The sequence below is a fragment of the Nyctereutes procyonoides genome, unplaced genomic scaffold (assembly GCF_905146905.1).
Source record: "Nyctereutes procyonoides isolate TBG_1078 unplaced genomic scaffold, NYPRO_anot_genome, whole genome shotgun sequence".
NCBI lineage: Eukaryota > Metazoa > Chordata > Mammalia > Carnivora > Canidae > Nyctereutes > Nyctereutes procyonoides.
In genome coordinates, this window is record NW_026575130.1 from 16911143 (window position 1) to 16930884 (window position 19742).

General features: G+C 34.5%; 1 protein-coding gene across 1 annotated transcript; it reads left to right on the forward strand.

Annotated features, from left to right (window-relative positions):
• Positions 1–16390, forward strand: TRMT10A (tRNA methyltransferase 10A). The gene is given in 9 exon segments (XM_055342536.1): positions 1–91; positions 5315–5511; positions 6328–6490; positions 7214–7285; positions 8541–8615; positions 10865–11014; positions 12644–12689; positions 12692–12748; positions 14187–16390. Coding segments are annotated over 9 exon segments (1038 nt in total). The 5' UTR covers positions 1–82; the 3' UTR covers positions 14456–16390.
• Positions 16391–19742: the final 3352 nt, after the last annotated feature.

Below are 19742 nucleotides of genomic sequence, written 5' to 3' on the forward strand. Positions count from 1 at the left end.
AGTGGGGCGAGGCCCTACCCACCCGCCGTGGGGGCGCCTCCGGTCGACGTTTGTTTGGGGGTCGGGATCCGGTCCCTAGTGTATGAAGAGTGTGAGTTTCCAAATAATGAAGGGAGAGGGAAATCTAGACTCTGAGAGGCTGGAAGACGAGCTGTGGTTCTGCCACTTGGTGGCGAGAGACCGTGAGCAGCCGCTTTAGCTTTTCCCGTCGGCCTCCTCTCCTTTCTCCGACGAGGGGCTGGCTGGGCGCTGTGTACCGTAGAGGCCAGCCGAAGGGTGCTGCAGGCGCTGCAGGCCCCGTGGTGGTGAGCCGGGGATAGTTTTTAAGGAGGACTGAGGCGTTGATTTCAGTGAAATGTTTAAAGTGTTAAAACTCGGCAGTTTTTCTAGAGCTATACAGAGGGTAGCAACAGACGACTTTCTCCCTTTTTGTTTTGGTTGTTTTTCATTCTTCCCCATCTCCCCATCCCAGCCCAATCCTCCCACGGGGCCTGACGGCTGAATCAGGCGCTTCCCATACTGCAGGACTGGGCCGGCGCCTTTTAAAAAGGTTTTTGTTTTTTGTTTTTGTTTTCTTTCTTTCCCTTAATTAAGTCAGGTCACTTAATTCCATTTTGCAGTTATTCCAACATTCGTTTGCATCCTTCAGGAAGGGAGGCTCTGTCATAAATTATGAAGACTATTTAGCCTAACCCATATCATAAAAGTCGAGGGTTTTTTTGTTTTGTTTTGTTTTGTTTTGTTTTGGCTATTCACTGATGTATGTGTGTGTTCCCTGCTGGAAGCTGTGCTGAGAACTGCAAATACAGGGAAGATTGAGATGCCTCTTTTTTTTTTTTTTAAACTTGTGTCACACCAAATGACCTTAGTCGCCTTTATCCAGTATTGGTTTTATCAGACCACCTGATAGCCTGTTTCTGTGACTAAATTGACCAACCTTGCAAAAAATTCTGTGTTAAATTTCATAACAGATATTTCTATAATTGCTACAAAATAATGTTCTTAAGTATTTGTTGAACATGGTTGAATAAGTGAAAATGGACCGTGTCACTGCATGTGAGGGAGGAACACAAAACCGTTGCGGAGTTTACACCGTGGCAAAAACTTTAAAAAAGCAAAGTATACCTAGTAAAAGAGAATGCCACATTTTGCTTCAGGTAGTCTGAACAAGCTAGTGAAATGCTTGTTGAATGGTATAGCAAGTGGGAGTTGGTACATACCTTTTGTATGTAAAGTGTGATGTAAGCAGTAATATATTGACTCTCAAGCTAGTATCTAGCTTATCAGAGCTCAAAAAATTCACTTGCTGCAGGGCATTTTCTTAATTGGAAATAGCTTTTAAAATGATGAAAATGTCAGCTAGCTCATGACCTTTCCTTGCATTTGATAGGCTGTTTAAAAACATTAGTATGCAGTGATAAGCCAAGTTAAATTTGACTTAGACTTTTTAGATAGGAAAGGCCAAAGCTCCCCCTGGTGTACACGAGTTGTAAGACATTTCTATATTGCTTTTTTTTTTTTTTTTTTATTTTCACATTATAGAGCCAATCAACACTGGAAGTTTTTTGACAGAATAAAGAACTAGCAAAATACGATGCCACTGATGAACGGAAGTGTTCCCTTTTGGAATATTAGGCATTGTTTTATGAAGACAGCAGTTTTTTGTTTCCTGTGAATTTTAATTGTGCTTCTAAGTTTACACACTTAGCGTGGTAAATAGGCTTAACTTGTTTTCTCTCCCATGTACTGTTTTGCATATATGCATTGCTGACTTCTATTTAATGTTCTATGTATGTAAAGGAAGTAAAATAAAAGTGATTTTTTTTTTTTTAAGATTTTATTCGGGAGAGACAGAGAGAGAGGCAGAGACAGAGGCAGAGGGAGAAGTAGGCTCCATGCAGGGAGCCCGATGTGGGACTCGATCCCGGGGCTCCAGGATCACACCCTGGGCTGAAGGCAGGCGCAAAACCGCTAAGCCATCCAAGTGTCCCTATTGTTTTCAGTTTGTGTAGAGTGAACTTATCTCCTGATTGTTGGTTTTTTGGGTTTTTCTCATTTCTGTCTTTTTTGTAACTTTGCATGGTCCTCTGATGAAATTATCACTTCCTCTCTCCAAACCATCTATCTGCTGCTGATTGTGTAGATGCTCTTACCCAGGGCCCTGTTACGTGCTTCATTCCACAACACAGCTTACATAGATGATTCAGAATTCTAGTCCTGTAGTCTTCTAAGTTCATATGTCATCTTCTGGTTTGGCCCTTGTAACTGAGAAGCTGTGTCCGCTTCCTTCAGGTTTCCCCAGGTGACCAGTGTGGTATAAGCCACTAGTCTCAATTTCACCTGTTTTCAGACTTTCTTCATGGAAAGGGGAGCCTCCCCCCCACAACATTAGTTTAAGGGTTCATCTTAAACCCTCTGCTAAGGGCACCTGGAATGGGAGGGGCTCAGTCTGTTCAGTATCCGATGCTTGATTTTGGCTCAGGTCATGATCTCAAGGTTGGGAGATTGAGCTGTGCATAAGGCTCCACGCTTAGCCAGGAACTTATTTCTCTCCCTTTCCCTCTGTCCCTCTCCCTGCCCTGCCCCCCTCCCCACCCTGTCCCCCATGTAGCTTCTCTCTCTCCCTCTGTCTCAAATAAATCTTTAAAGAAATATATTTTTTAAACCTGTCTGCTATCTTCCATCCTCTTTTTTTTTTATTTTTTAAGCTTTTATTTATTTATTCATGAGAGATAGAGAGAGAGGCAGAGACACAGGCAGAGGGAGAAGCAGGCTCCATGCAGGGAGCCCGACGTGGGACTGGATCCCGGGTCTCCAAGGCCCCAGGCCGAAGGCGGCGCTAAACCACTGAGCCACCTGGGCTGCTGCCCCTCTTCCATCCTCTTTAAAGCTAGGAGGAAACCCCCCACCCCCATCCCGCTGCCTTTACATGGCCGACTCAGCAGGAATAGTACCTATTTTAGTTCTTGTTTTTGGTTTTGAGAGAGGCTATACCTTTTTTTGTTTCCTTTTGGATTTTATCTACTGTTGTCATGTATTTTACGATTGAGAGGATGCCTCAAAACATGAACTTTTGGCAACTATCTCTAGGAAGTCTGTCCCATTTTTGTATTCAGTAGCATAGGAATAGAACCGGAGCTATTTTTTCTTCTGAGTGACACAGTGTTCTCTGAATCTCCAACATCAGGGGTAAACACAGCCCTTTTACATTCTTTGGAAACCCTCATATTCTAAATAAGATTTTGGATGTCTAGGGGAGAGTAGAGTTGAACCTGGGTTTGAATCTTAGCTCCATCACTTCATTTGTCTTTTCACTCAGCAAGTATTTTGAGGACCTCCTTTGTCCGAGATTTGTTCTAGGTGCCTGTTTTTAGGGATTAATTACTACTTTTGTAATTTGGGGCAAGTTATTTTTATCTCACAGTGCCTTCTTTCTTTGTAAAGTAGACATGATGCTGTCTAACCTCATAGGATTATTTTAAGGATTAAATTAGATAATACTTTTTAGCCCAGTAAGAATTAATAAAGGTTTGCTATAACCACTTTCATTACTTTCTAAAATCTGTTGTAATCACTCATTTATTCCACAAATATATAATAAGCATCTACTAAGCGCCAGGTACTATGTTAGTAATGTAATGTGGCAATATAATGTTAGGCAAAAGCAGACATCATCTGTGCCCATAGGCAGTTTCCAGTGTAAAATCAAATTGTCATTTCTAGGAGATATTTTCCCCAAACTAAGAATACTGTTTGGTTAATGGTATAAGGAAAATTTGTGAACTCTTAGATTGCTAGATGGTTCTTTCCCCCTCATAATATGTGACCTAGCAAAATGCCAGGACTTTTGTGTAGCTACCAAAACACACATCGTAAGATTCATCTTTCAGTTAAATTTGGTAAACTTTGTGTTTGCTTAGTTATCCCTCTGTATCCTGCCTGTTACATTACACTTTTAAAGAAAGCAAAAATCATATAATAAAACTACTGCTTAAATTATGTTCTGCAAGGTTTTGTCCTTTCCATTATCTGAATTGTTGAGATTTTTTTTCTTAGATGTTAGCTTCTCTGCACAGACTTGTTAGCTATCTCTTTAAGAAGGGAGAAGCACAGAATTTTTTTTAAAGCCAATAGAACATTTGCAAGCTTCATGCTTAGACTTTGCTGGGAAAAATCAGTAAATTTTTAAGTTGTAGTGTTATTAATCTATTCAAGACAAAAGAAATCAGTATTTTTAGCCCTTTCCTAATCCAAAGGTAAGTTTAGTTCTAGACAATAAAGTTTTGGGTAGTTAATCCAATTAAATATGTTTGAGATGGTCCTACACATTTCATGACTAATTTTAAGATCAGCTTATGTATTTTATTTTATAGCCATCATAATGTGGATATTTATAATTACATATTACAGTGAAATATACTGAGAGGAAGCCAAATTTGTTTTTTTCATTGTCCAAAATATATAAATCTATAGCATATCTTTTGTCAAAAATCATTTCTGAGTATACACTCAGATAATAAAAGTAACATTTCTCTTGTACTGTAGCATTAATGACAGCTTAAAAAAAAAAAAGATGCTTCCAAAAAAAAAAAAGATGCTTCCTATCACTTTTTTAAAAGTATTTTTTCTTTTACAAAACAATATATTTTCATTATATAAAATACAGAAAGTTCAAGAAGAGTCATGAGTAAGAATTACATATGCTTATGTGTACATATTCTTTTTAAAACAAAGTTGGACATAATATATATTGTTTTCTGTTTTTATTTTTAGTTAGCATAACCATTTCCCTTTATCACTAAATAATTTTAGGAAATATGATTTTTACTGGATGCTTAGTATTCCCAACCCATGTTACGGATGAATTGTAATTTATTTACACCTACCTTCTGCTGACATTCAAGTAGTCTAATTTTTCATTGTTAAAAATTATATACTGCAGTACATATATCTTTTTGCATTAATTTTGTATATATCTCTGATTCATTTACAGGGATTTATTGTGAGGAAATAAGTTATTGGGTCAAAGGGTATCATGACATTTTAAAGCTCTGTGTAACCTGGAAAAATTGTGACTGCTAATAGTATATGCAAAAACACCCTATTTAGTCAAATGATGATTTTTTTCCAGTAAATGACATTAAATTATATAAATTTATATTTTTATTTGTTGATAGGATTTAATTTTAATCTTAATCACATCTATTGGTCTTTTTTTTTTTTTACTTTTTGCATGCGTGTGTGTGTGTGTGTGTGTGTGTGTGTGTGTTTAACTTACCTGTTCATGTTAAAAGTTGCTTTTCAATTTTTTCAGAGGCATCAAATAATGTCCTCTGAAATGTTGCCAGCATTTATTGAGTCTTCTAATGTTGAAAGAAAGCAAAGTTTAAGTGAAGATCAAGAGAAGAGCCAGAAGCCAAGATTAGGTGAACGGTTTGAACCAATATCTAAACGACAGATGAAGAAGCTAATTAAACAGAAACAGTGGGAAGAACAACGAGAACTCCGCAAGTATGTTTCAAAACACATATATGCTACCCCATTCAGGAGTGTTGAACTTTGTATAGCCACATCAGAAGTAATTGTGTTAATTAAAATTTGGGCTATGTATGTTGTTAGCTAGCACTGTCAATTGGATGTTAAAACTGTATTTATTCAGTCTAGGTGGATTTACACTACACTTTTTCTCACCCAGAACCTATTGTGAGTAGCAGCACAGTTTCTGAAATAACTGACTTAGATAAGGGATATAGTTAGCATCCATGTCCTAGATATAGAACAGAAATAACCACCTCAGATCAAATTTGAGCCTAACATTGATTTTGCTAGAAAAACCATTGTTTTGGTGAGAGCAGTTAAACTGAAGCTATTATTGTATAATGCCAACATATTGAGGAGAAATAAACTATAGTTGATGTAGATTATAGAAAATGTATGTTTTTTTAAAAAACACTTTTACTTTGCTTCTTTTATATTCTAATGTCATTTGAAAATCATGTAGGAGATGAATGATAAAAATAAAAATTCTTTAAGTCTAAAATTCAGTATTTCATAAAGCCTTAGTATGGGGTAATAGCAATAATAAATGAAATTAATAGTCATCAGGGTTTGTGTAGAAAATACTATGTTTTTGCAAAATCATTTTCTTTCTACCTAAAGCTTTTAGATGGACCATATAAAATTACTGATATTTGACCCACAGAAGTGGTAGTTTGATGTGGTTCAGCCTGCTAATTAAAAAAAAAAAATTATTTTTTTGTCTATTTAGAAGAGTCTTGTAAATATCTGAGTATGTAAATAACAAAGAGTTTCAATTCCTGATTTTAGACAAAAGCGAAAGGAAAAACGCAAAAGAAAACAATTAGAGCGACAGTGTCAACTGGAATCAAACTTAGATGGAAATGACAGAAAACGTATCCGAAGGGATGTTGTTCACAGCACACTCCGCCTTATCATTGACTGCAGTTTTGACAGCCTAATGGTATTAAAGGTATCATGAATCATTGTCAGGAAAATCCTGTAGGCAAAGTAGGGTGACTAATTCTTGCTTTAAGAGGTAATATCACTTTGATGTGAATTTATATACTAAAGTCCATCTTAAAATTTTTCAAGGTCATGCTCCCTAAGTTAAACTAGCTAATTGCTCTATTTTTATGTATGGAAGAGAGAGACAGATACCATAATTAGATTATTTGATTCAGTAACAGCATTTTAATCATAAAGATCCAGGAGTGTTTTTGCTATTTGTCCTAACCAGAAGAAGAAAGTAAGAAAGAAATGTAATTAGTTTAATAGAATTATTTGTTATTTTAGTAGTTTGAGAAAACTGGTTGTCTGAACAATTTTAGTGAAGGGAATATGCTTCACTTACTTTACAAACCATTAGTAAATTATGAAAATAGCAATAGTATGGCTCTAAGAGTTTTTCTTCTTTTGTTTTCTCTTAAGAGAGTATTTTCATGAATTAGCCTTTTCAGTGGATACAAAATTGAAATTATTGATCAGTTATAGAGTATTGACTTTACTTAAAGTAATTATTGTTAGTACTTACAGAAATTGAATGGAAAATATCAGAAAGAACCTGTTATTGCCAGAGGGGGGGAAAATGTACCTGTCTAGTCCCTCTCTTCTGCTTATTCTATTCTATTAAGACTATGGCATGGGCCATAGATGATTTTCAAAATGCTGCTTTAAAAATTGCACTCTTTTATAGGACATTAAGAAACTTCATAAGCAGATTCAGCGATGTTATGCAGAAAATCGACGGGCACTGCATCCTGTGCAGGTATGTTTGGGGAATTTAAAACAGTTTCCAGTTTCCTTTTAAAACGTCCTGGGGAAAAGGCACAGATAATTCCAGTTGTCTATACAAGAATTTTACAGATGCTTTTCCTTAGAGAACAAAATGCCTAATTGAAAAGTATTTTAATTTGCTACAAAAAGAAAATATTTTCATCATTTTTTCCCAAGTCAATCTTAGTCACATGCTGCACACTCATTGTGTTTTGTTACACACTGACCTCATTCCTGTGTAGTTGAACACCTTCATTTAAGGATATGTATGTATTTTTATACCAGTTTCTCAGCTGTCAATTCCTTCCCTCCCAGGAAATGAGGGAACTGCCCCCAGCTTGATGCATGCCATTGTACCTGTTGGTTAGTTACTTCTACCTAAAGGATTTTGAGTCTGTGATCATTTTGAAAGGTACTTCCTTAGACTGATTGGTGCTGTTAAGAGTAGATAGGGTCTTTTTTCTTATTGAATTTGTTTGAATTCTAAGTGACCTAAAAATTAACACTGGCTCCCTGATGGTAAAAACCAGAAACTCTTAATATATTCTGGGTAGATATTTATATTCATTATATCAAGTGGTAGTATTTTTATATTTTTACATTTTATATTCTTCTCAACCTCGATTAGACTTGAAATAGGTGTCAGGGTTTAGAATGAAAGGAAAATTATGAAGACTTTGGACTACGGGGATCCCTGGGTGGCTCAGTGGTTTAGTGCCTGCCTTTGGCCCAGGGCGTGATTCTGGAGTCCCGGGATTGAGTCCCGCGTCAGGCTCCCTGCGTGGAGCCTGCTTCTCCCTCTGCCTGTGTCTCTGCCTCTCTCTCTCTCTCTCTCTCCTCTCTCTCTCTCTCTCTCTCATGAATAAATAAATAAAATCTTAAAAAAAAAAAGAGGACTTTGGACTTATAAAAAACAGTGATGGCAAAAAAATTGAATGAAAACTTGACATGGAAGTAGGGAGTTTGTAGAAAAGTGATCATTAAGGGAAAGTCAAATTGTAGCTGCTTGTAAACTGGGGAAAAAATGTTGATGGAATACTTGAGGTATTGTATTATGAAATACACCAAACATGTCACTTCTACCACACATTTATTTTTCTATGTGTAAAGCATGTCTCAAATTTTTTTTCTAGAATGAATATATTTTATGTTTCATTGATGATCAGATGAGTATAGAAGAGAAATAAAATGTTGGATTTTAATAATCATTTGCTCTCTCTTTCCATGTCCACCAATCTCTTTATCAGTTTTACTTGACAAGTCATGGAGGCCAGTTGAAAAAGAACATGGATGAAAATGACAAAGGATGGGTCAACTGGAAGGTAATTAAAATAGATTAATTCTCACATAATTCCAAGTATTTTTATGCTTAAATTTTTTACCTAAGTTCTACATACTGCCAATAAATATAAGAGTCAACAGCCTTTAAACCCTGTATATCACTGTACTGAGTCTAATGTTACTAGCAGAAGAGGCCAAATAAAGTGAAATGCTTGTTTATAGCTGCTCTCATTCAATTTCACTTATTTTTCACCAACTTTATCTTTTTATTTAAATTTTTTATTTAAATTCTAGTTAGATAACATGGTAAAATTGGTTTCAGGTGTAGAATTTAGTAATTTATCGATTCATCACTAAATATAGCACCTAGTGCTCATCACCACAAGTGCTCTTCTTAATGCCCATCACCCATCTAGCCCATCCCCCACCCACCTCCTCTCCAGCAACTCTTAGTTTTTTCTTTACCACCAACTTTAAAACAATTTTTTAAAACAGGAAAAATTTTAAAGGTCTGTATATCATTTTTATCTAGCAAACTGATGATACATTATTTATAAGAGTGAAGTCCCTTTAAAATTTGGAAATTCTATTTTTTCTAAATCTGTGCCATCCCATATGGTGTCCACTATCCACATGTGAATATTGAACTCTTGAAATGTGACTGGTCTGAATTGAGATCTGCTATAAATGTGAAATATACATTCGATTTCGAAGAGAGAGAATGTAAATGTAAAATGCCTGCTTGAAATTTTTTTTAAAAATTAATTATATGTTGTAATAACAACATAAACCCCAGTAAGGTATATTGTGTTGGGTACAATGTATTAAAATCAATTTCACCTATTTTCACTTTTTAAAGTGTCTACTGGAAGATTTTAAATTACATACGTGGCTCACATTTTTTTTTTCTGTTGGACTTAAACTATTCTCATTTGGAAAGATGACTAATAGATTGGCTTTAGAACTAATCCCTGAAGAACCTTACCCTATTCAGAGATGTACTGGGTTAGTCCTATTTTCTTTTCCTTTCTCAAAGCCGATTCTTACTGTGACAAATTTACCCTCTTACATTCACTAATCCCATAATAACTGCATCTATTTTTTTGTTTTGTTTTTATTTGTTTTAGAGAGGCAGAGGGAGATAGAGGATCCTAAGTGGCTCCATGCCCAGCATGGAGCCTGATGCGGGGCTTGATCTCATGACCCTGAGATCATGACTGATTTGAAATCAAGAGTCAGACGCCTAACTGACCACCCAAGCGCCCCTGCTTTTCTTTTAATAATAGCCTATAGTGTGAAACATTTTCAAAAGCTTTCCTAAGTTTTAAAGTACAATATATTTACCAAGTTTTATATTCATGCCTGTTTTCCTAAGAAATTAATATAATTAGTTAGTATAGGCATACTTTCAGTTATTTTGTGTCTGGTTGAATTTATTATTTATATCACCAGTTTTCCAGAGAATCATGAGTTCACTAGTCTCTACCCAGGTCCCTGTTAGGGCTCTGATTAAGTATTGATCAAATTAATACCATTAATACCATTTTCCAGGAAAGTGGCTATTTATTACCTAGTAAGTTATGCATTTTAGGTGAGGTGTCTCCTTCATTTTTTATTCTTTACAAATTATTAGCAAATGCCATCTGAGTCTGGCGATGCATCATCCTTTATTCTATCAATGTAGTTTGCAAAATTTTGACTGCCAACTGTTATTCAGTCTTGTACCTCTGACCTGATAGTTTTGGTGGAGTAGATTTCAAATGTGTATCTTTGTAGAAACATGCATGGAATTTATTAAATCTATAAGTCTTTTCCTTTTGATGATTCATGCAAATGGAGAGGAAGTAATTGGAAAAGGCATTCTTTGGTCGGAGAATAGTATGAACAGATATGTGGACAAAAAATGTATCTGTTTTGTTGGAACAAAGATAAAGTTAGAAAGCTAGGTTAGTGCCATATTCAGGAAAGGGGTTTAAGTTTTATCCTACAGGTAAAGATAAAACATTGAAAGTAGGGTTTTTAGAAAGTGAGTCTGCCGTCAGTGTCTAGAGGCAAATTGGAGGGATCTGAGCCTTGAGACGAAAATAACAGTAGGAGGCCACTTAAGTAATTGGGGTGTGAGCTGATGACGAGTTGAAGTAGTAGGTTCTCAATAATACATTGTAAAATATTCCCCCATACTTCCTTTCGTACGCTGTTGGGTGGCTTTGTCTATGGAAAAGAAAATAATCATGTTTAGCCAATTTTCACAAAATCCTATTAATAACATCTTTCTCCTTGTGTCTTTAAGGATATCCACATCAAACCAGAGCACTATAGTGAATTCATAAAGAAAGAAGACCTGATTTATCTAACATCAGACTCACCTAATGTACTGAAGGAATTAGATGAATCAAAGGCCTATGTGATTGGAGGATTAGTGGATCACAACCATCACAAGGTACTCTTAAGTTTTTATTTTTGCTTTTGCTCATTCTTAAAATGGATTTGCCAATTTTCTTGACAGTAGCAATAGTATTAACGATAGTCGATCTTTATCGAGTGCCTACTGTATTTCAGTCCACCTTTCTGGCTAAGGAAGCATTTCACATATATTACTAATTTGCTTAGTCCTCCCTACAACAGTAAGGTCAGTGCCGTTATTTTCTACATTTTACAGATGAACTGGAGGCACAGAGAAACTAAGTCTAAAATAAATAGTAGGTGAAAAAGCAGGTATTTGAAACTAGCAGATTGTTCCAGAGCCTACATGCCTAAATGATATATTGAGGGTAGATGCTGCTGCTGATCAATTTCTAGGCCATTGGTAAAATTTATACCAAAACTGATACCAAAATGATAAATTTATACAAGTTTTTAAATACGCAATTTTCATGGGGTGTGTTTTCTTTTATATTATGTATTTTTGTCTCTTCCCACCACCTCCTTACCCTCATTTGAATGAAAAATTGCAGAAATAAACTTTCTAAAAGAAAATGTTATTTCGTACTTCGCAGCTACTTTGGAGCCTGCTAAATTCAACCCAATTCAAGTAAAAACATGTTTACCAATTGTCTGAGGAAATACTGTCAGCAGAATATGAAGTAATCCATTATTCTTAAATAACATCACTCTAAATTAGATTGTCTGTAACGGTGGAATAATTTATATTCATTATATTCATCTTGTCCATTATAGTAGTCATGTGGCTGCTGGGCAGTTCAAACTTAAGTAGTCACACCTGTGGCCATAACTGGTCAGTGCAGCTCTGTAGCATCCTAGGGAGTTTTTATCAGAATGATCTGTAGCTTTTTAAATTTTTTTTCTTAGTGGAACAATTTTGTTATTTGCATGGAATCATATTTTTTTTCTCTGATGTATGTTTTTCTGAACTACATTAATTTTGTTTTCAAAAGCACCTGTCTCAGTCTATTATTTGTCCCTAAAATATGCAAACTATTGGTTAAGAAATCTAGCTCTTCTTTCTCCTGTACTTTGTCTTTTGGCTACTTTAGTTCTGTTTAGAATAGGCTTTAATGATTTTAATTTTGAGGAGAAAATTTATATTCAATATTTTAATTGATAGGAAAAATAAAATTTGTCAGCAATTTAAAATTTTTTTCAATTCAGGTTTTCATTTACTTGTCTTTGTCATTTGTGCCTCTTAATGTTATGTGATTAAACATAGTTTTATTTTTATGTCTTTTACATTCATGGGAAGGGTAATGTTGCTTCTCTAGGAATTCAGTTTGAGTATTTTAAACTGAGAGAAAGGCAGTGTGGTATGGTGAAAAGCTATCTGAGTCAAAAGGCATGAGTTGGATTTTTCCTATGGTTCTTCCACTGAGGAGCTTTGTGATGGGGCAGGAAACATGTCTTTTGTTTCCTCCTTTGTAAACTTGTTAAAGCAAATGATTCTGATGATACTTATTATCAAAAGAACGCTTCCAAATTAGCAGGTAAATACACACACACTTCGTCAGACAATGTTCTCTGAATTAAGTCGTTTCTACAAAGTAATTATTCTGTTATAGACTTTAAGTTAAAATAAACCAATGTTCTAGTCCAAGTTATAGTATCTTTGTTTTAGGGACTCACATATAAACAAGCATCAGATCATGGAATTGATCATGCACAGCTCCCCTTGGAAATTTTGTGAAGATGAATAGTAGAAAAGTTTTGGCAATTAATCATGGTAAGCTATAAGGGGATTATGAAAATATACCGGAGTGAACAATGTGAAAAATAACATTACTTTTGGGCAAGTAGAAAATATGCATCTTGCTGGAGACAAAATTATAAAATGTAATCATTTATCATTTGTTTGAATATAGAAATAATACATGCATATTGTAGAAATATTGGAAATGTAGAAAAATATAAAGAAAAATAAGCTCTAATTTTACTACTTAGAGATACTTGGTAGAAACTTTTTGATGTGTTTCCTTCCAGTTCTTTTCTTATGCCTATATAATATTATTTGTTATATAATTGGATTTTTACTCTGTTGCATAAAATGTTATAAATGTTGGTGTTTCCTCCCCATTTATAATTATATTTTTCTATCATTGAATCATTGTTAATGGCTACATAATACGCCATCATCTGAATATACAATAATGTAACCATTCTTCTGTCATTGAATTTTTTCCTTTTTTGCTATTTTAGATAACATTGTAGTAGATATTCTTGGACCTGAGTCTTTGCCTGGAGTTTTGCTTTTTAAGATTTTTTTTCAGTAGAGATTTTTGTTAGTATACAACTATTTATTGGGCTTTATGTACTAACCACTTTCTTTACAGCAGGCTCTAGGGAATTACAGAAATAAACTTATTCAAGGAATGAACTTCTTCGAAGACTTTTGATAGATAATAGAAATTACTTTCCCATAAAGTAATACAAATTAGGCCATTGAGCAATATATTAAACTGAGAATACCTTGAAGACAGCATTTATATTCTTTACCTCTAATGTAAGGAAAAAAAAAAAAAAAGCAGGCAAGGTGTGCTCCCCAAAGTGAGTGACTCTTTATAGGAAAGATAGAAAAAATAGAGATAAATGCTAACTTTTTTGGTTTGTTTCTAGTTTTTTGTTTTGTTTTTTTTTTAAGATTTTGTCTATTTATTCACGAGAGAGAGAGAGGTAGAGACATAGGCAGAAGGAGAAGCAGGCTCCCTTCAGGGAGCCCAATGCAGGACTTGATCCAGGATCCTGGGATCATGCCCTGAGCCAAAGGCAGATGCTCAACCACTGAGCCACCCAGGCATCCCTGTTTGTTTCTAGTTTATGTTAGCATGTAAAGGATAAAGAAGTGAAGGGGATAAAGAAGAATAGGAAGGACATGAAAAAGGTCATCCCTCCCTGCCTGTTGATTCTAATTGACAAAAGATAATGGTAAATCTTTGAGTGCTCTTGAACTGAATTGAGGAAAAGCTGGAGAAGGGATAGCAGGCCTAGAGGGCCTTGGGGCAGATTGACTCTGACAGTGGCACAGGAGAAGGAAGTGACATGAACAGAGTAGTTATTAGGACATATTAGCACTCTAAATGCAAAAGCAATGTATTTTAAAATATAGAATGCAGCATGGTAATGAACCTTGGCTACTAAATGCATGGAGTTTGTCTTTGTTGCAGTGTTTGAGATTATTCTGGAATATCTGGAAACCAGAGACTGGCAAGAAGCATTTTTTACTATCTTGCCCCAACGGAAAGGAGCTGTACCCACAGACAAAGCCTGTGAAAGTTCTTCACATGATCTGAAATCTGCCAGGATTGAAGATGGGTTGGACAGTGATTCCAGTGAGGAGGACAATAGCAGAAATGAACTAGAGTCACCCCACGAAGAAGAAAAGCAGGATAAAGAAAATAGCAGTGAATCTACAGTGAACTCAATACCACACTAATGTCATTGTTGTTTTTTGTTTTGTATTTTAGTTTTTGTTTTTTTAGTTTAAGGAAAACTTAGGAGAAAATGAGGTGCTTCATAGAATATTCTAATTGGAAGAAAATTTTATTTCCTCTTATTTCTGTTAGTGAATTTTTAAAACTTTTTTTACAGCTAAGTGATAAAAAGCCCTTATAAGAAGTATTTTTTGTTTTTGCATAAAATTTAAATGTTTAATTTTTAAAGTAGTTTTCTAAGTCTCAGTGGTTTCTTGAGAATTTTACTTTATTGGTAAACTTTCATTCTCTTTTATTTACTTGATTATATTCTTTAGAATGTGCCTTCTGACCTTTCAGGTTTTTTTTTTTTAATGTTTATATCAAATATCTTTCTGATTTATTGCCTACTTAGTTGTGGAGATAGGTATTCATAAATCTCCTGTAAGTCTACCAAAATGTTCTGTATGGGAGGTTACCTCCTATTTGCAGCTTTTTTTTTTAATTCAACTCAGTTACTTCAAAGGAATATAGTTAATTTTAGAAAGAAGTATTAGATTGATAAAACTCAACAAATTATTTCTTTTGGACTATGGAGCCCATCTCTGTTCCTCCTCTATGATGCCTTTCATGGTCTAAAGCAGTCACTGGAGAGTAAAGAATCTCCTTAATGTATTTTAATTTCAGTAATGATGGTAAATTATTTAAATTACAGAATTTAATTTTTCAGGATAGATTATTTTGAAAGGCTGTTGAGAATCAATTTTGTCTTAAATTTAAAAGGAAATAGCTCTTAGCTATCATTTTCTTCTATATGTACTTTTATTAAAAAATATTTGTTCTTAAAGTGAATAAAGTTAACTTCATTATATGTGCATCTGTCTACTAGCATATAATGTGCAAGCTAATATAACTTTCTGTAAATAAGCATGTATGAAAATATATATATAATTGTGTGTGTGTATATATATATCTATATATCTGTATCTGTCCACAATCATGTATGATTCTCAGTTATCAATAACAGGACTGAGTTGCCAAATACCTGTGTTATTTGCATAAATGGTTGTGTCGAACAACCCTAAGAATTTGATTTTCAGAAAGTGCGAAAATCCGTAACTAAACATTTGTATGAGGACATTGGCAAAGGAAGATGGGGCTAAAAGGAGATGTTTTCATTTTCTACTGGTAAATGTAGAGCAGTTTACATTTAAAGTAGTGACTGTTCTTTGTCACAGCTAAAGTAGGATTTCAGAAGCCTTCACTGAGTTTGTATAAAGTTTTTGTTCTTTTCACTCATTGGCATTTCAGATAATGTACACATTTGGTAGAAAGTTCATTAGGTTTAGTATTGATGTTCACTGTCTCTTACTTTTTTGGTTGCTTTATTCTTAGTAATCTATTATAGCTATTCATTTAAAATAAGGTCTTAGAGCATGGTATATAAATAAAGAAAAGCCCCTATAATTCTAGAAGATCAAAGCTTATGTATTAAGTTGTATTTTTCAAAGGTTCAGGTTTTCCTGAGTAAATATGGTTCAGTAGTATGAAATCCAGTTGACCCTTGAAAAGTGTGGGGGTTAGGGGTACCGACCCCCCACATAGTTGAAAATCCATGTGTAACTTTGTCCCCAAACTTAATAGCCTACTATTGACCAGAAATCTTACTGATAATATAAACAGTGTATTAACACATATTTGTATGTTATATGTACTATATACTATATTCTTAAACTAGAGGAAATGTTAAGAAAATTGTAAGAGAAAATAAATTTACAGTACTGTACTATGTTGAAAAAATTTCCCATGTAAGTGGACCCTGCATTTCAAACCTTTCTTTTTCAGAGGTCAACTATATTATGCCTTTTACTTAAATTATTTGATATGGAATGAGGCACAAGTTAATTCTGAAATGTGGGAGAAAAGTCATTAAAGGCACTGTGTAGTTTTAATTGTCACTAATTTTGAAAGCCCTGTATTAGTTTCCTAAGGCTGTCATAACTAATTACCACAAGCCAGGTGGCTTAAAACAATAGACATTATTTCTCTTATAGTTCTGGAGGTGAAAAGCTTAAAATCAAAGTGGATCATATTCACTCTGAAGGCTACAGGGAAGAATCCTTTGTAGCCTCTTGGCTTTTGGTGGTTCCCAGCAATCCTTGCTCTTCCTTGGCATTCAGCTGCATCACTCCAGTATCTGCTTTGTAATCACGTGGCTTCTGCCCTCAGTCTTCCTTGTCTGTGTTTGTGTCCCTCTTATAAGCATACAGATCTTTGGGTTAGTGTCCATCATAATCCAGCATGACCTCATCTTAACCTGATTACCTTTGCAAAGATCCTATTTCTAAATAAGGTTACATCTAAAGGTATAAGAGATTATTAGGACTTGAACAACATATCTTTTGAGTAGGCACAATTCCATCCATACAAGTCTGTATCTTAGGCTGTTGATGACAAGAAGGAGACACAACCTCACAACCCTCTCAGAAAGGGCAAAATTGCAATTGTAAGTATTGCTGAGGTATTTAAAAATCTTTTTTAAATAATAGTAATCTTGGAGACCCAGGATCAAGTCCCACGTCAGGCTCCCTGCATGGAGCCTGCTTCTCCCTCTGCCTGTGTCTCTGCTTCTCCCTCTCTCTCTCTCTGTCTCTCATGAATAAATAAAATCCTTAAAAATAATAATAAATAATAGTAATCTTTTTTCATATTTTAATGTATTATTTCCTCTCATCATTGTTTTGGCTTACTGAGTGAGATGCCTTATTTTAAAAACTACTGTATTGGGCAGCCTGGGTGGCTCAGCGGTTAGTGCTGCCTTCAGCCCAGGGTGTGGTCCTGGGGTTCCGGGATTGAGTCCCGCGTTGGGCGCCCTGCATGGAGCCTGCTTCTCCCTCTGCCTGTGTCTCTGCCTCTTTTTCTCTTTGTGTCTCTCATGAATAAATAAATAAAATCTTTTAAAAAAGAAAAAAACACTGTATTGGAACATAACTAAGGTAGGGAATTCAGCTCGTATTTAAATAAATGCATCAAAAGGCAATATGCCTCCTGAAATAAAATTTTCTCAGTTCATTTCTTCAAAAACCTATAGTCCTAACAAATCAAGCTCATTCATAAAGGAAGGAGCATTCTTTGGATTGATTCTCCAGAAATCAATGTGTTGTCATCTTGGAGCATTTGAAAATAATTGAGATTGGAAAAGCAAAAAAGAAAAAAGCGAAGCTATTCTGAAGGATGTCAAGGTGAATGAACAATTATGAAAGCCATCAATTATTGTCATTACAAAGTAAAGTGATAGGTCATTTCACTTTATAGATAGGCTCACAGACGATATAGGTAAAAGGTAAGAATTGTCCATAGGGTACCGAGAACATGTACAGACTACAGTAGTAAAAAGAAGAAAAGAGACTGGCAGAGATCAGAATTAATGACAGCAGTGGCCTATGGTGCTCATTAAACTTTGATCTCAATTGGCATAGAGATGTTTAATGTGTTTTTCTAGCTCCTAGCCAGACACACAGAGTAGGAACCTCAAAAATGTGAAGGAGAGAAGCAGTGTCAGAATGAAGAGACAATAAAGTTAGTAGGAAGGCTTACATATTGGCACTGCCACCTGCTGTTAGGACTTTGGGGAACTTAATGAACCTCTGTCAGTCTTCATGTCTCACTTGTGAAATAGGAATGTTAGCCCATTTATCCTCTTGCTTAGGGTTGAGCAATCAATCTATTTGAAACCAATCAGCAGCTAATTTCACAACACTTTCTCATTGACATTTTTTCACTTCTTGACTTGTTTCCCTCGTTTCTCATTCTTTTTTGACTATGTCTGCCCCTCCCCCAAAATATATAAGCCTTTGTTTCAGACTCTGCTTTCTGGGGAATCCAGACTACATAAGATTTTTTAAATGTGATCTTTGTAGATTACCAAAATGAACAGTCATTAAACAAAATATGGATATCACAGATCATTTAATGAAATATTTTAAAAGGCAACGAAAACAGAATGCTAATATAAAACACAAAACCAAATCTCTCCTATAAATGTCTAAAATCACCCAAATTGGATTTAAAAAACCCCAGAACCTAAATATATGTTCTATTTAAATGATGTTATTCAGCAGTGTTGAAAATAAAAGAATAGTGAAAGCATATTGGGCTAATAATAAAAAGTCACAATTTTAACATTGGGTAAAGATCAACACATTACTTAAGGAACAGAAGGGCATGTTGTAACGTTCAAAAATGCAATCGATAGTGAAGATTTGACAGTTGTAAATATCTAAATATCAAATAGCATAGTATTTAAATTCATTGAGAAAAAAACTTTGGGAATTACATGAAATACTAAGAAATGCATTAGTATAAGGAAACTTTAACTCATGTTTCCTAACCCATGATAGTTCAAATGGATAAAAGATAAATATATAGAAGATGTAAATGCTATAATTAATAATTGATATATGCCAAGTTCTATCAGCTGAAAGCAGTTTTCCAGTGTCCATGCAATGTTCATAAAAGTATCTGTATATTAGTCCACAAAAAAATATTTCAAACATCATAAATAGGCAACTTCTTTAATGATATGTTAACATAGGAAATAAACTTGTGAATGGGAGGAATACTTTACTCTTTAGTGTTAGATGTAAACACTAGTGTAAGAGATAAAGTTGGTCATGACTTCATTAAACAATGCTAAACTGTTTACACATCACTTCAAAATGTATGAAAATGGACAAAATTACAAAAACCACAGAACTACAACAGATACCCTAATAGTTGGAAAATTTTATTATACATCTTTGTAATTGATAAATCAAACACAAAGAAAAATTAGGATATATGAAATTGAACAGCACAAATAACACATTTGTTCTAATGGATAGATCTGCAACTTTGTGTCCAACAATTTTAAAATTCTCAATCTTTTCAAGTCTATGGGACATTTATAAAATTAACCATATACAAAACATCAAAACTACCCTCAAGAAAATTAAATGATTGGTCATTTTTACAGATCACATTATCTGACCATAATGCAATTAAATCATTTAAAAATAAAAGAAGTTTGAAAAACAATGTGTTTGGGAATTTTAAAAAAAAAGTCGAAATAACTTGGTCACAGAAGAAAGTGAAAATTAGAAAATATTTGAAAGTAAATTTAATTAAACCATGGATTAAAACTTGTGGAATATAGCTAATGCAACATTTAAAGGAAAATTTATAGCCTAAATTGCTTAAGTTAGAGAAACTCTATCATTATTGAGCTATGCATTTAACAAATTAAAAGATAGACTGCAGAATAAATTCAAA